This window comes from Acanthopagrus latus, chromosome 9 (genome assembly GCF_904848185.1).
Source record: "Acanthopagrus latus isolate v.2019 chromosome 9, fAcaLat1.1, whole genome shotgun sequence".
NCBI classification, from domain to species: domain Eukaryota; kingdom Metazoa; phylum Chordata; class Actinopteri; order Spariformes; family Sparidae; genus Acanthopagrus; species Acanthopagrus latus.
Window position 1 is genome coordinate 24,194,091 of NC_051047.1, and position 16,632 is coordinate 24,210,722.

General features: G+C 39.2%; 1 protein-coding gene across 2 annotated transcripts; it reads left to right on the plus strand.

Moving 5' to 3' along the window:
* Positions 1-5: 5 nt before the first annotated feature.
* parp14rs1 (poly(ADP-ribose) polymerase family member 14-related sequence 1) lies at positions 6-15,466 on the plus strand. Of its 2 annotated transcripts, none has more exons than XM_037108781.1 (17): positions 6-205; positions 336-436; positions 1,095-1,125; positions 5,764-6,072; positions 7,173-7,397; positions 8,216-10,443; positions 10,674-10,904; positions 11,128-11,349; positions 11,490-11,568; positions 11,687-11,833; positions 12,036-12,098; positions 12,301-12,477; positions 12,845-13,066; positions 13,160-13,753; positions 13,978-14,114; positions 14,234-14,408; positions 14,661-15,466. In XM_037108781.1, exons 1-17 carry the CDS (start codon positions 31-33, stop codon positions 14,942-14,944), a joined length of 5,400 nt encoding a protein of 1,799 aa, XP_036964676.1. In that variant the 5' UTR covers positions 6-30; the 3' UTR covers positions 14,945-15,466. The 2 variants fall into 2 exon arrangements, with proteins under 2 accessions (XP_036964676.1, XP_036964677.1); XM_037108782.1 differs by having other exon boundaries at positions 5,767-6,072.
* The last annotated feature ends 1,166 nt before the right edge of the window (positions 15,467-16,632 follow it).

The following is a 16,632-nucleotide window of genomic DNA, read 5'->3' on the forward strand; positions in this document are numbered from 1 at the left end:
TCAGTGGCAGTGCGCGTCGGACTGGCAACGATGGCGGACGCGTATTCGTTTGCTCTGCTCGTCGAGCTCGGAGATCACGGCGTCCCAAAACTGAAGAACAAGTTAGTGAAGTACTTCCAAAGTAAGAAAGCTAACGGTGGCGACTGTGAAGTTGAGTACCAGAACGGCAGCAGGACGGCTGTGCTCCGCTTCCGCTTAGAGCAGGGTGAGTTCTGCCCGGTAAACTAGACCCTATGCGTACATTTTAAATGTCATGTCATGTAAAAGTAATGGTGCTCCAGTTTTATCAATCTATTTTTTTTCGCTGAGAGAGCTGGTTTTTTTCCCCTCCACAGACCAGAAAAATGTGTTGGCGAAAGAGGCGCATCAGGTCCCTTTGGATAAAGGCGCGTTGAAGGTGACGGTCCGCTTGATAACAGATGAGACAACAGCCCAGGTGAGTGTCTTAATAATGTTATTTTTAAAAAATGAGCCATACACAAAGAAAATAAATGTCAGAAGCTGTGGTGTGTGTGCCAGTAGAGATTATTTTCGAGACCCCACCTATAAGATCCTTTAGTTTCACTTACAATGTGCCAACCGTGGCAGGGCCTCCATGGAGAGGTGTCAGCTATAATAAACGTTTCACAGTCATTTCTGTGTTAACGTTGTATTGTTCACTTTCTGTCCTCATTTAAGAAGAAGTAGCACTTCTCATTTGCTGGGGGTCACTGACTCTGATGAGACTGTATTTCTTATCAGTGTGCTATACGCTGTAAGAGAGAATTAAAACAACAACAACAAAAAAAAAAAACAAGAAAAGCTGCTCCTGTGCAGTTTTCTTATCAAACTGGCAGTCATGTGAGTAATCATCCTAAGGCGTTACTGCACATTGTGATTTATGGCCCTCTCCTTCCCAGGTGTTTGGACACCATTGTGTTCTGAATTAAAGTTACAAAGCACTTAGACAGCAATATAATAAGGTTATTTCTTTTGACACAACAACCGTTAATTTTCACTTATTGTATTTATTTTTATATCAGCGTTGCGTTGTTGCAGGTGAGACTGCTTACAGGTAGTTAATTTCTACTGATATATTGTTTTATTCTGTACAGGAAGCTCCATCTGAGAAACGCAACAAGAAATGTAAGTACTGCTTGAATACAAATTCCTAAGTGTTTATATTTTGGGACAGTCACTCACATGCGCGCACACACACACACACACTCACATTTTTGCACTATATCATGTAAATATGTATATATGTCTATTTTTTTATTCCCTTTAGAATTTTATTGCTTATTTATGCTATTGTTCCTGTCCGCTGCTGTGACAAACAAATTTCCCAGTCCGCGGGACATTAACGGAATTCTGATTCTGACACACACACACACACACACACACACACACAGGAAGTGTTATGTCCCAGCACTGTGTAACAATCCATTGTCCTCTCCCCTTCTCTGTCGATCCTTGAGCCTGCTCACTAAAAAAGTACATCATGTTCTGAGGTATGAGATGAAGGAAATGTAGGCAACTAAACTGTTTTATCTGTTTTCTTTATTACCTGTTTTCCATTTTAAATTAAATCATTAACATGTTATGTTTTTGTTGATAAAGTCTACTCACAGCCTGATAACTTAATGTTTTTATGCATTTGTGGTTATCAAAATGTTTTTATTTACTCTAACTTGATAATAAATATATCTGGGCCAAACTCTAGTCTTTGTAGCCCACCATTTAAACCAAATTGAAATGAAAACTGGAAGACATTCCTTCCCAGAAATAAATCTGCTCTTAAGTAGTCGAGTGTGAGATCAGTCAAGTACATTAATTTGGGTCCAAAGGTGAATCCATATAGTTGCAAGCTGGACAGACAGCCACACAAACCATGAACAGCATAATGTAGTGATAATCTTTAACCAGGAACTGCTCTATGTGCTGAAATCTTTTTAGTATAACTTCTTAATGCCTTTGCTGAGATTTTAAATTAAGATAAATTGCTGTATTGTGCTAAACTTTTTTTTTTCAATGCTATTGTGGCCACGTGGTGTGTGTTCAAACAGTCAGCCTCACACCCACTTAAATCAAACCATTGTGTGTATTTCCTGTATAAGAGTCATCCAGATTGACATATGTGGTCAAACATTCACATACAGTAAAACATTGTGTTAGTGGTAGCATATTTGACCATGTTTTTAACAGGTAATAATGTAATAAAAGCCAAGGAAGCAGACATCACCAACCATCAGCTAAACAGAACACAAACGCTGATGTAGCACCAAGCAGACAGCCTCCAAAAAGCATGCAGTTGATCAGAAGTAGAGTTGTAGATGTTGTGTTGTTTGTAAAAGATTTAGAACTTATTTTTATTCTTATTTACTCTGTGAAAGTGAAAGGGAAAACTCCCTCTTTGCAGTTGCATCAGACAGATTTGAATTTCCTTGTTAAAGGAAAAAAAGCAACCAAGGCTTTATTTGCGATTGAATATGAGTCAAACCTTAGTGTAAATGCATAATTACCTCAAAAGAGGCACTTTTAAGATTTACCGTAGTTTTGTTTTTGGGCAAGCTAATTTTCAATGGAATGCAGGGGCACTCTTACGCTAGCATCAAATTTGCTATTTTTAAAACACTGAGAAGGCTTGACACAACATGGAAATTTGCTCGTAGTATCACCAGGGTCTTTACACATGAACACGAGCAATGAGAACATTGTTTGTGTACGCAGAGTTTACTAAAAAGAAGGTTTTTGAACTACTCACGACCTAACAGGCAGGCTTGAGGAGCCGTTCACCATTACTCTCCTGCCTACTTTTTGTCTGCCATGATGGCGGCGTGCTGAAGATCCAGCTCCTACGGTGAGTAGTTCAGAAACCTTCTTTTTAGTAAACTTTGCATACACAAACAGTGTTCTTAATGCCCGTGTTCATGTTTAGAGACCCTGGTGATTCTACGAGCAAAGTTTCATGTGGTGTCGAGCCTTCTTTGTGTTTTAAAAATAGCAATTTTGATGCTAGCATAAGAGTGCCCCTGCACTCCATTGAAAATTAGCTTGCCTGAAAACGAAACTACGGTAAATCTTAAAAGTGCCTCTTTCGACGCAATTCTGCTTTTACACAAAGGTTTGACTCATATTCAATCCCAAATAAAGCCTTGGTTGTTTTTTGGCGAGAGTTTCACTTTAACTCAGGCAGCCACCATGTTGATATAAAGCCATTCTCAGTAATTTATTAATTGTTAATTCAACTGGTCATCATTTAATGTTTGCCGTTAAGCACTGAGCACAACAGAAAATGCTCACCATTTTTCAGCACAGACTTTTTTTAACATTGTCCCTTATGATTTCTAAACATACATTAAAAAACTTCACTTACTACTTCAGTTTTGAGAACATTCTGCTTCACTCTCATACTGAGCTTCGAACAGGTTCAGTTATGCACATATTTAGGGTCGGCTTTCTGGTAAACCATGTGGTTTCATACAAATGCATTACATAAGCACAAGTGAAGTTAGTTTCTGTTTTGTTTCTAAGCACAGGCCTCTCTACTTGTGCTCTCTCTCTCCTCTCTCTCTGTCTTTTGGTTTCTTTTGCTCTTGCTTATTGTCTATTTGGGTTGACTAGTGCATTGCCCGTAGGAAGTATGTACTTCTATGCCTAACAAACCCGACCAGACCCGCAGGTTCAGGTCAAAAAAATATGCAAATGAGTCAGGTCGCGCCTCTGGCTTATTTTTTACTGTGAAAACCAAAAATATGTTTAACAAACCATTTTTATGTATCTATTTACATTTAAATGCAAGCAATGCCTCAGGCTCAGGCATAAAGCTCTGCACTGCCCGCTCAACATTCAGCCGTTCCCTCAATGTTTTGACTCACAACACAAAAAAATGACTACACTACACACTAAACATACTACACCAAACACTATATGACACACTAACTATACACTCCAAACACGCTATATGTCACAAATCTCTCAACTGTCAAAACTCGCTATCTCTGTCACTGTCACCGTCACTGCTGCTGTCACTCTTCTGCCGCCGTCCCTCCCAAAGATTCTGATTCCAGTTTGTTGTTCTTGTGTATCCGGATCTCCTCAGACCCGAACAGACACGGTCCAAACTCATTTAGTCTCGTTAATCCACAACAGCCAGTTTAGATGCACAGAACAGGACCGAACTGCTGGCAAAATCCCGGTCCAGCTCGTACCGCTGCAGGTATAAATCCGCTTGGCTCTGGTGCGCATGTGGCTATGGTGGCTGCATGGAGCCTCCAGAGGCAAGTTTGTTTATTTGTACGGTGTTATTCTCTCCATGCAGACTGACAGGCATACATTTATGCTTTGTTTTGTTTGTTCCTCTTTGTTAAGTGTCCTTGGGTACCCTGAAAGGCTCTATATAAATTAAAGCTAGGGTCTGTAATGTTGTTCAGAAACACATTTTGTTATACTGGGTGAAATGGTCCTGCTATCCTGAAAGTAGTCAATACATTATGTATTCAGAAAAAGGAACGAAAATAATCAGACCTCTGTGGCAGCTGCAGGACTGAGAAAAAGCTGACCAATCTGTGCTTTTCGCCCGAATAGCACGGATTGGTCAATTGTTCAATGAAAAATGAAAGTTAAATAAATAATAAATAAATAAAGTAACAATAATGTCAGGTTTGTCAGTTGTTCTTGAGAATTTAAAGTTTGTTGTAACACTTGAGCTATGCAGAGGTCATGTGACTGCAGAACCTGTGCTTTTACTTTGGATACTCCAAGTCACTTCAGCAGATTAATCCTTAAGGTTACTGAGGTTTTGAATGCAGGACTTGTGATAAAGTGTTGCGTAGTTGTATGTATTTACACATAAATAAAGGATCTGAGTACCCTCTCCACGACTCATATAATACTGACTAGGGATGTAACAGTATGAAAATTTTACACCACGGTAATAGTGACCAAAATTATCACGGTTATCGGTATAACGCAGTATTTTTAAAATGTCTTCAAAATGTTTAAAAAAACACTGATAAACTGATTTATATTTAAATAGATTTATGATTTATCAAAATAGTCCAAATCCAAAACTTTAACAAAACACTGCAAAGTCAAAAATAAACAAGTATAAAAGAATGTATCAAAACTTTGCAAAATAGGTCATTGGCTTTTTGTGATGAGGCAGCCTGTTTTTGAAACGTGTCCTTTAATGTCTGCATTACAGAGGTAGAATGAGATGTAGTGGCAGCAGCATTCAATTGGCCAGCAGACCCTCTCTGTTAAAAAATATGAATAGAAAATGTCATTATTAATTATTACTGTCATTGTTACTTAATACTAAGGTTGCAACCAACAGATCACAAAACTCTTTTTTTTGTGATCATATCACTTTTGTGAGAAACAGGTAATCATTTTTTAGATCAAAACAAAAAGGATTATTGTTAAATCAATTATGAATACTCTATTTTGGCTCTTATCTCTATCTAGACACTTGTTATATTCACCATTTTATATTATTCTTTATATATAGTCTATTCTACAAATAATTTCTGATATTACTAATATATATTGGCTGTTTGTCTCTCTGTCTGCCTGCTTGTCTGTTGTCAGTGGACTCAGTCAATCTGAGAGTCTTTATACTGACTCTCTGGAGCAGTCGGTGCACAATATTGTGGTTGTCCAACAGAGTAAACTAAACAGAGATACACCTACAAAATAAGCATTAAACAACTTTAGAAAATGTCAGGTACACAGACACCGACAGCTGTTATAATATCCTGATTTTCCTTCCTGTCTCATTAGCAGCGAATGTTGCTGTGAAGAACAAACAAACTGTCAAGCCCACACCAGCAGCCGAAGTTAAGACAGAGGAGAAAGGCAAAGATGATGACACAGACGAGGACGAAGACGAAGACGAAGACAAAGACGAAGAGCTTATCTCCACTACGGCTGTTTTAGGAAATATTCAAAAGTCCATGAGCCAAGATTTTTTGGAGATGCTGGTGGAGAACATTGTGAAGGATCTTGACTCTCCGTCTGCCTCTGAAAACTACACCTTGGAATTAATTCCCGACATCTCATCTGCCGTGGTGACTTTCCAGAGTGGAAAAGGTACTACTATAGTGTGTGTGTGTGTGTGTGTGTGTGTGTGTGTGTGTGTGTGTGTGTGCGCGCGCTATTAGGTCCAAACAGTTCAATTTATACAGATGTTTTAACCCAATGAATCTGGAATAATAGAGCTTTTGAACTGCTTTTGAAGATCATTAAACATGTTGATGAGTCAATCTTGTACTCGGGTGCGTAAGTAGATTTTTTAACCAATCATATCTTTTTCTGTATTTTGTGGCCATGGACGTTCAAAAAGCAGAGCAAATTGTTGATAAAATAACCGCTAACAAATGTACTGATAACCAGCAGCTTCTCAAGGAACAGCTCCCGATCAGGGCCATACTCTGTTTATCAATTTCCAAGAGGATACATGCCGACCAGTATATGCTGACAGGTAAATTCTATAAATCACCGATTGTACCTGTAACATGTCTCCTTTGTAATTCTCGAAGGCCAGTTACAGTTTCTAGGTGATATGTGGAATTTACTAGTCGGCATATACTGGTAGCTTGCTAAAGTCAGTGCTATACTGCTGCTCCAAAGGGCATCCTAATAGGGTAACACAGTGGGTTGTGTTTGTCCCAACACAACTTTACACCAATATTTTATAAATCTAATGGCTGTAAAGTCTAAGTAAAGTCAATGAAGAAGTGCCTTCTACCTGTATTCTTGACCTGCAGTGGGCAAAGTCTGATTGTTTAGTCATACTTCAGTTATTATTTCCATTAAACAGTTTTGATTGACAGTTTTCAACCACAGTATATACTCTGATTCTCAGTCTAGTCTTGTCAGGATAGTTCCACCTCCTTGTCCAAATAGGCTCAGTTGGATCTCCAAAAAACCAAGATGGCGTAATGCCAAACTCGAGTGTTCAAAACTAAAGTTCATAGAACTATTGGTGACGTAACTGTGGGTTTACACTTGTAGACTTCTAGAAGCATGTTCCCTCTGGAAATTTAAATATCTTAGTTACCTGAACATCTTCTTATATGAAAGGTCTCTGCAAGGCTCATGTCTTTGTCTAAGAAAACCTCAAGAGCTATTTATTGTTTATGGAAATGTGATTAACTCATTAATCCTAACTTTTCATCATTATCACACAGAAACCACCGATTTTGTGTCAAGATGCCCCCAAAACAGGATTTTCAGAAGCAAGGGACTATCAGTCCAGGCTCTTGAAGTCACAAAGCAAGTTTTAGTTGAAGACCTGGGTGATTCTGATGAAGATCTCCTCTGCCTTTATTTTGAGGCGAATGCAGGTGAAGTGGACAATGTTGCACTTAATAAAGTGGAACAGACTGCCATCATCACCTTCAAAGACCATAAAGGTAGTACAGTTATAATACCATTTAAGTGTAAAGGCTTTTACTCACTGAAGCCATTTTTATTCGCACGTCAGTGGGTTTTGTTTTTCGTTATGATGTTTTTGTTATGAGTACTGAGAAAGTGAATATTACACAGCGAAAAAAAACAACAACTTTTTTTTCTGGAACAAGGTAAATTTGCTGAACTTTAGCAAATGAAGGCATCAACCAATCATGTCAATCATGTCTTGTAAAGTGTTAGCCACATCACAACTCATGAGAATGACGTTTTCTCTGCCTTTGTTTGTTCACACTGAACCGAGGAAAACCAAAAGAAGTGTAGCGGTACACATGATAATGTTGAGATCTGTGTGTGTGATATTTTTCACTGTGGACGTGCGTTAGTGCTTATATTGCCACCAGGCATACACTTGACAGCCTGTATTTGCAAATTATCATGCTGTTGATGTGGATAGAATTTTTTTAAACTGGAGGAGGAAAAAATGCATTTTTTGAAATGCTGTGTACATGTGGACAAGGCATCATGGAAAGCCACAAAGACAACGTTTTTTGCTGAAATATCAGCGAAAGTTTGCCCCCTTGAACAGGCAACGGAGCTGATGTTCAGCTGCCTTTCTCGCTTAGTTTGTTTGTAACTTAAAGAAGCGGTTAATTTGCATAGGAGAATTTTATTCGTGTCATTAACTTGTCATGCAGCTGTGTGTAAAGGCCTTTACTGTGTAAATGTTCATGCAGTGTTATAAACATCAGAGATCACCACTTTCAGTGAATTCTAGACAATGTGCCAATGTAATGTTTGATTGTAATTTCTCTCCCAATAGCTGTTAAGGATATCCTGAAGAAGAAACTTCGAATGAAACAGAAAGAGATCAGAGTTTATCCTTTTTACAAATCCCTTGGAACAGCCCTTTATGGCAAAGACAAACCTTCACCAAAACTCCCCCCCACCGTCTCTGAATCCATTGACAGTGCTGTTTGGAGATACCTTAAAGACAATCAATCAGCAGCAGAGACCATTCGTAGCCACTTAGCAAAACACTTCTGCAATGTGAACCTCGACAACTCTACTGTGCTCTTGAGCCCTGAGTCTTCACTACTACAACAAAAGGATGCCAAAGTGATTATCAAAGACTGGAAGGATACTGCAAAGTCAGCCTTTGCACAAGCACTGTCAAAATTCAAATCCCTGAAGCTTGAGCCAGAGTCCGAGTTATGGGAAGAGTCTGAAGAGATGATCAGAAAGACTGTAGTGAATGAGGATGTGGTTGTAGTGTCTGATAAAGCCAATGGTGTTGTATCAGTGGTTGGCCTTGTTGATAATGTCAACAAACTACAGCAAGCTCTTTGTGAATCCATGGACAAGATTGTCAAAAGGGCGCAGAGGGAGAAATCAAGCACAACCCAAAAGATCAAAGTGTCACAGTTGATTTATAACATCCTATGTCAGGATGGTCTTCAGGACAAGCTGCATGGCATTTACCCTGATCTCAAAATGTCATTCACAAAAGATAGTCCAGATTTGATGGTGACTGGCTTATATGATGAGATCATGAAAGTACAACACATCATATATGATGCAGTGTTAGACTTAAAACGTCAGAATTTAGCAATAGATAAATATGTGCTTGACTTGTTGAAGGATGAGCAACAAGAGGAGCTCACAGAAGCTCTCCTCACATCCAACGGAATAAATGCAGCATTTGAGATCAAGGCACAGAAGGTGCGGCTCATTGCTGCTTCTGACAAAGTACTGAATGATGCTGAAGGCCATCTGGTTAAGCTGCTAATATCTCAATGCATTGATGTTGAAGACAGTAAGGTCTTAAAGAAGCCAGAGTGGGAGCACCTGGTCAGTAGGTTAGAGAAAGCCAACAATAAGTCATACAAGAGAATTAAAATCCACACCACTGGTCAACAAGTTGTGGTGTCTGGCCACAAGGATAATGTCATCAGTGTCAGCAGGGATCTTAACAGCTTTTTAAAGCAGAATGCTAATGTGGAAGAAACTGTGGTGGTGAAGTCTGACACAATAGTCAGATACATTGAAAAACTTAAATCTTCTGGATCCGTTCAACTGAATGACAAAGTGACTGTGTCTTATAGAAAGAAGGCCATCTGTCTGAGTGGTTCAAGAGAGGTTGTCACACCGTGCAAGACTTTGGTTGAAAACTTGGTCTCTTCTTTGAGCTTTGACAGTATAACCATCTGCAAGCCTGGAATGAAGAAATACTTCCAGGATAATGAAAGAATGGTTGTCACCTCAGTCTTAAATGAAACTGGCTGCCAGGTCCAACTTGTTGATGAGACTGGTGGTGGGCAGGACAACTTGGGCAAGGGACAGCTACAAGGACCTGTGTACCAGCTTCAGACAGCTGATGGGGTAGAAATAACTGTTTGTAAGGCAGATATGTGCAGGTACCCAGTGCAAGCAGTTGTCAATGCGATTACTGAGGACTTGAAACTTAAAGGAGGTCTTGCAGCAGCACTTCTTAAAGCTGGTGGCCCTCAGTTGCAGGATGAATATGGGAAACTAATTAACTTAAAGGGACAGCTGAAACCTGGTGACTGTGTCATAACTGGTGCAGGGGGGCAGCTTCGCTGCAACAAAGTCATCCATGCAGTAGTGCCCAAGTTTGATCCCAAAAAAGTCCCAAAGTCTCAAGCGCTGTTGAAAAAAGCTGTTAAAGAAAGCTTAGAACTTGCTGAAAAGCATAGCTGCTTCACTGTGGCTCTGCCCACTATTGGCAGAAGCCAGGGCTTTTTGCCCAATGCGTGTGCAGAAACCATCATAAAAGCAGTGAAGGAACACCTTGATGAAAAGTATGACATCACCCTGAAGACGATCCATTTTGTTGACAGCGATGACAGTGCTGTTAAGGCTATGGAGGCAGCTGTCAGACATGAGTTTGGGAGTCACAGTGTCAGTCAGTCTCAACAGACTCTTCCGAGCAAAGCTACCAAGCCTCCACCTATGAACACCTTGGGTAAAGCACAGACCAAAGAGGGCTTGGACATCACTCTGATGAAAGGAAATATTCAGCATGCCACGGTAATTAGATTTTTTTTTCTTCATAGTATTCTACATGAACTGTAAACAGTTATTATTACAACTAACTTTCTTACACAGGGACTACAGACTATTACTATGGTACATCTGAGTGTGGCCCCATAGGGGTTGATTGATTCTTTTCTGACTGATTTCACAGTAATGATACCTGACTGTTCCAAAAACAAACTGTAAAATGAAGAAATAATAACATTTTGTTAACACATTCTTAGACGGAGGTGACAGTGAATACTGTGTTTGAAGATCTTGAGCTGAATAGAGGGGCAGTTTCGAATGCCATCTTTGGTGTGGCTGGAGCCAAACTTCAGCAGTTGGTAAAAGCAAAGAATGCGAGTGGAAGTGTTGGTGAGATCATTGTCACTGAAGGCTGCAAACTGAAGAGCAAACAGGTCTTTCATGCAGTCACACCTCATTGGGACAACGGACAAGGCACAGCTGAAAAGGTAATGTTACACTGTTTGGTATTATACTGTATGACTTGATCTAATTTGGTGGAAGGTCAACATACATAATAAGGAACATTAATAATAAGGATGCTACTTTGTATATCACATGAATACGGCTTTCAGCTATTGTCTGTTGTATTTGAGCTCACAAGTCATACATAAGCTGGTTTATGGGTGCAAAACTAGTGTGAACTAGAAAGATTGTATTTATGCATTCCAGATCTTGAAGGGCATTTTCAAGGACTGCTTGGACAGGACAGAGGACACAGGTCTGACCTCCATATCCTTCCCTGCTATCGGCAGCGGAAACCTTGGTTTCCCAAAAGACCTTGCAGCCTCACTGATGTTGGATGAAATCATAGCGTTTAGCAGTAAGACTCAGCCTAAGCTTCTGAAGGAGATTGTGATCATACTTTACCCTGGAGACACGAAGACGATCCAGGTAAGGGAAAAAAACAAGCTTTGTAGTACTTGAAAGCCCTACGTGCTAAAATAAAGCAATATATTTGGTCTGTGTATCTTCTTTTGCAGTGATATTTGCAACTGTTTTTATATCAAGTGTTTCACTGATTTTGTCTCCAGGTTTTTAGTGATGAATTTCAGAAGAAGTTCCCCAATGCCTCAGGTGTTTCAGTGCCCACAAGTGCCCCCCAGAGTACAGGTAGGAAAAACTGTTGCAACATTTTAATGTGTATAATTGCTTTTCTGTAATCATATGCTTTTTTTAATGATTTCTTAATGATTCTTTTCATTGCCTGTTTTGTGTCTGCTGCCCCAAGGTGTGTTCTCTAAAGTTGTCTTAAGCTCAGGAATGTCTGAGACCAAAATGGGAAGTGTGGTTATACAGGCGGTCACAGGAGACATAACCAAGGAGACCACTGATGTCATCATCAACTCCTCCAATGAAACATTCTCTCTTAAGTCAGGTAAATTACGGATCCGCACACTCAACACTTCATTGCTCTTTGCACCTCTGGTTAGACGCTAAACTGCATTTTGTCATCTCAATGGCAATGAAAACGTGATCTCAAAGTTGAATCTAATCTAAATAAAATATATCTAAAACTGAAATCTTTAAATGAACCTAACATATTTTTTGATTATTTGATCTTCATATGTATTCTCTAGGAGTATCGAAAGCCATTCTGGAGGCAGCTGGTTCTACTGTTGAAGAAGAATGTAAAGAACTTGGTAAGGAAACAATTACACTTACAGCTGACACCTGTATAAGAATGTTCTTGCTTGATGAGCATGAACATGAATAAAGAGTCAATTATTAAGCCAGTTCTTTGATCGATATACAAGATTGTTCAGAGTGTGTACAAACAAACACACATACACCCATGGATGTCAAAAGGTCAGAGACATTCAGATCTACTGTGTACACCTTCAGGTGCCCAGCCCAACCCAGGCATGATAATGACCCAGCCAGGCAACCTCAAGTGTAAGCAGATACTCCACCTAGCCGGACAGTCAGATCCAGTAAAAATCAACACGGTTGTGAAAGACGCACTCCAAATGTGTGTGACAAACTCACACACTTCCGTCTCACTTCCTGCCATTGGCACAGGTAAGATTCCTCAGCAGAACTTCATGCTTATTATTGCAAAATGTTGACATCTACCCCATCTCAGCTGATGAGTTTGTAAACATTAATTCAACTGATGAATGTGATGAAAATGTACAGTTTGAATTGGGTTTGCAATCAGTTAAGATTTAATTAGGTTTTTATTGAGAAAGATTTTCTTCAGATTGCCTCCTTTACACAGAATATGTTTTGCAGAAGTTTAATGGAATGCTGATGCATTAATCACATTGATTGAGAGACACTGCTCAGTAGACAGTTGTGTGTGTGTGTGTCTACTTTTATTCAGATGTTACCTTTGTAACCTGCTGTAGAGTCTGTTGAGTGTGTAATGTATCCTGTGTCATTTTAGGTCAAGGCAATGTTCAAGCAGGGCAGGTGGCAGATGCCATACTGGATGCAGTCATTGAAGTGTTGAGCCAAAACCCCTCCAGTACTCTGAATACAATCCGGATAGTTATTTTCCAGTCAAACATGCTGAAAGACTTCAACAACAGTATGCAGCAAAGAGAAGCCACTGATCCTAAAGACAAATCAACATCCATTTGGGGAAAAATAACCTCTGGAGTCAAATGTAAGCACAGTGAAGAGAATTATGTTGAGGTCCATTTTCCTTAATCCTAAATTGTTAAAATTCTAATGCAGATCTTGGTATTTATTCTTTCAGCTCTTTTTGTTGGAAGTTCTGACAAGCCAAAGAAAGTAGATGATGTCATTGTCATTGAGACTGTAAAAGCAGACCCTGCCTGCATCCACATCTGCGGCAAGTCACAGGCTAAAGTTGACTCAGCCAAGCAGTGGATCAGCAAGCTGATAGACAAAGAGTATGACAGCAAGCCCATATCAAACAAAGCCATCCGCAGCCTCTCTGCTGGAAACATTAAGCGCATGGTTGACATCCAGAAGACCATGAATGTGAGCATAAAAACTGTGAACCAGAAGGACAAACCCCAAATCATCATTGAGGGGCTCATTAAAGATGTGTTGAAAGCCAGCAATGAAATCGATGAGATGTTAAGCGAAGCAAGAGAAATGGAGGACCTGAGGAAGAACGTGGCAGAATGGCAATACCAGGATGGGTCTTCCTTTTTGAGTTTTGATGTACAGACCAACTACGATCTTGAGCAAGCACTGGAGAAGAAAATAATATCTGTAAAAGTTACCATACAGGGTCAAATCTACACAGTCCACACATCAAGTGGACTTGCTACTGATAACCAGGGAGGAACCCTTGAGATAAAGCGCATTGACAAAACAAAAGGTATCTTACCCGTGTCCTCTGATAAGTAGATACTTCTTATTTGTTGTTTGTTGTAACCTAGCTTCTCCTGTGTAACATTCACAACAGTGCAAGAGAAACTGATAGTTTACTCATTATTTATCTAGAATGATGTACCTTCAAACCCAGCTAAGTCAGTTCAATTCACATATTTAAAAAAACTGTTGATGTCAGGAATAATAAAATGTACATGTTTATGGTACTAGATGACGACATTCCTCTGAATTGGGAAGCCATGCCAGCCAACACCACGAGTAAGGCCTTCCCCCTCACAGCTGGGACACCAGAGTACACTGAAATCGAGAAACTGTTCAGTGCCACATGTACTCAAGCCATTATTAAGGTAGATTGACACGCACTGTATTTGTACTGGTGTATCTGTCACATTTCCATCCTCTTGTGTCTCATCATCAGGTGATAAACACACAAATCACGCAACAATGTACGTTTCCCTCATTTTAGATTGAGAGGATCCAAAATCCCACTTTGTGGAAGGCCCTACAAATCAAAAAACTGGACATGGAGCAAAGAAATGGTCATCAGAACAATGAGAGACGTCTGTTCCATGGTACCGCTCACGACACTGTGGCCCACATCAACGACTCTGGCTTCAACAGGGTTTTTGCAGGAAAGAATGGTGAGAAGTTTATGTAAAAAATAGTGGCGCTATTTAACCAGACACTTCCAACTCAGTAGTTTGTTTTTCAGTCACCTGCATTCAATGACAGATGTTATAGAGTGCTGCAAGGATGACGCATTTGCAAATTAGTCTGGCAGAGCCAGGCAACAACACTACAGTATGAAAAAGCAAATAATACAATGAAATTACAGCAAGTTTCTCACAGATACAGACTATCTCAATAACTCTCTGCTGTTATTCCATTTTCAGCTGCTTGTTATGGCAATGGCACATACTTTGCAGTCAACGCTGATTACTCTGCCCAGGACACCTACTCCAAGCCACAAAATGGGGAGAAGCTCATGTATCTCTGCCGAGTGCTCACAGGGGATTACGCCCTTGGACAAAAAGATATGATCACCCCACCGGCCAAGGACTCCACCGGGATTCAGAAGTACGATAGTGTTGTGGACAATATGGCCAAGCCCAATATGTTTGTCATCTTCCATGACAGCCAGGCTTATCCTGAATATTTGATTACATTCAAGCAATAACATATCTCTTACATTTGACAGTGCCTTACAACAAAAAGAAATCATTGCTAATTATCTGTTGATTAATGTATTTGTTTCAGCATATGCTCAAGATGTTTGGCTTAATATTACAATGAGGCCTGTAATGTAGTACCAGGTTTACAACCAATGATGATGATTACAAGGGTCGATCATGAAAGTATGGGTAGGCCAGAACCATATAGTGTCTTAAAAACATCTGAACAAACTGTAAAGTAGTCATGGAAGAAGAAATCAAAAGAGAAAGAGAAAGTTGTGGAAACACATCTTTGCCTTTATGTTATGTACTGTGTAATTGCACTGATCACTGCGGCTCCTGGGAGGCTGATGGAAAGTACCTGCTCTGTTTTAGGAAATCATGTCATAATGAAAGCTTATCTGTGTACGCATGTCCAACGATTACGTTTGGTTTTGTATGTAAAATTGATTAACTTTTACATTCCACTAACCAACAAATGCAGAAATGTTGTTTCTTTGAATAAATTCGATTACAGCACACTGTTATTTGTTCGATATCTGCTTTGTATATTTTCCATTTAAAGTTACTTTCTCTACATTTGTGTCTCTTAGAGTTGCAAACACAGTAAAGTGAGTAATTTGTAGATTATATATTTTTAGCAATTTAATTTAATAAATGCATTTTACCTTTCGGTGGCATGTATCCTTATATAACACATAGAAACAGGGCCATATATCCTACTTTGAACAGTAGGATATATGGCCCTGTTTCTATGTGTTATCTTATCTTTATGGCTTGAAACATTTAAGTGCTAATTTGCCTGCATGTGCATTTCCATTATTAGACCATTAGAAAAGAAAAAGTATTACAGAGAGGAGAGGAAATCACAGACATGTTGCCACACAGATTGATGAGAGTGACTCTCTGGTTCCACCTGCAGGTCTCACTGCACACTTTCTATCAGAGTTGTAAAGACTGTGATTTGGGGCTCTGCAGCAGATAACAGAGGTGACACAATGTGGCTGCTCTGTCAGCTATATGTGATTATGACTGTATTGTCACAGTCACAAAAACATTTAAATAAACTAAATCCCTGAAAAAAACAAAACAAAACAAAACAAAAAAAACTGACATCCACAAGAGAAAATAAATGTATGTATACCAAGGGGTGGGTGAATACTTGATTCTGATTGGCTGCAGGGCGGCTACAACAGTTTTACACATTAAAGTGTGTTTGACAAGTTCTCTGACAAAGTCAAAGCCAACAACAGTGTTGGACCCATTAAAGACAGTTTAAAACAAATGATCAATATTCACTCAACAGCCTTTTGTTTTCCACACATTTTTCTTCCGTTGCCTACATTACCCACAATGCAGCCAAGCCAAGTAGGGGCATCATCATACTTTATTATTTTTTTTATTTTACAATTTATTAATCATTCAATAAAATAGGCATTAATACATTAGTTCACAAATTACTTCATATATCTATTAATTAATGGACTCAGTTGCAAAATAATTCGTTGTTTGATAATTTAATGGCCAACAAAAAAGGAATTATGAATAAAAATGTACAAAGCAAATATAAATCCATCAATTAATAATTTATATTAAAAAGGGAAAACATAAAGTGATATATTACTTTGTAATTTAGTTGATTTATTAATAGATTCATACATTCATTTGGCGGCGTATTTATTAATATAATGAC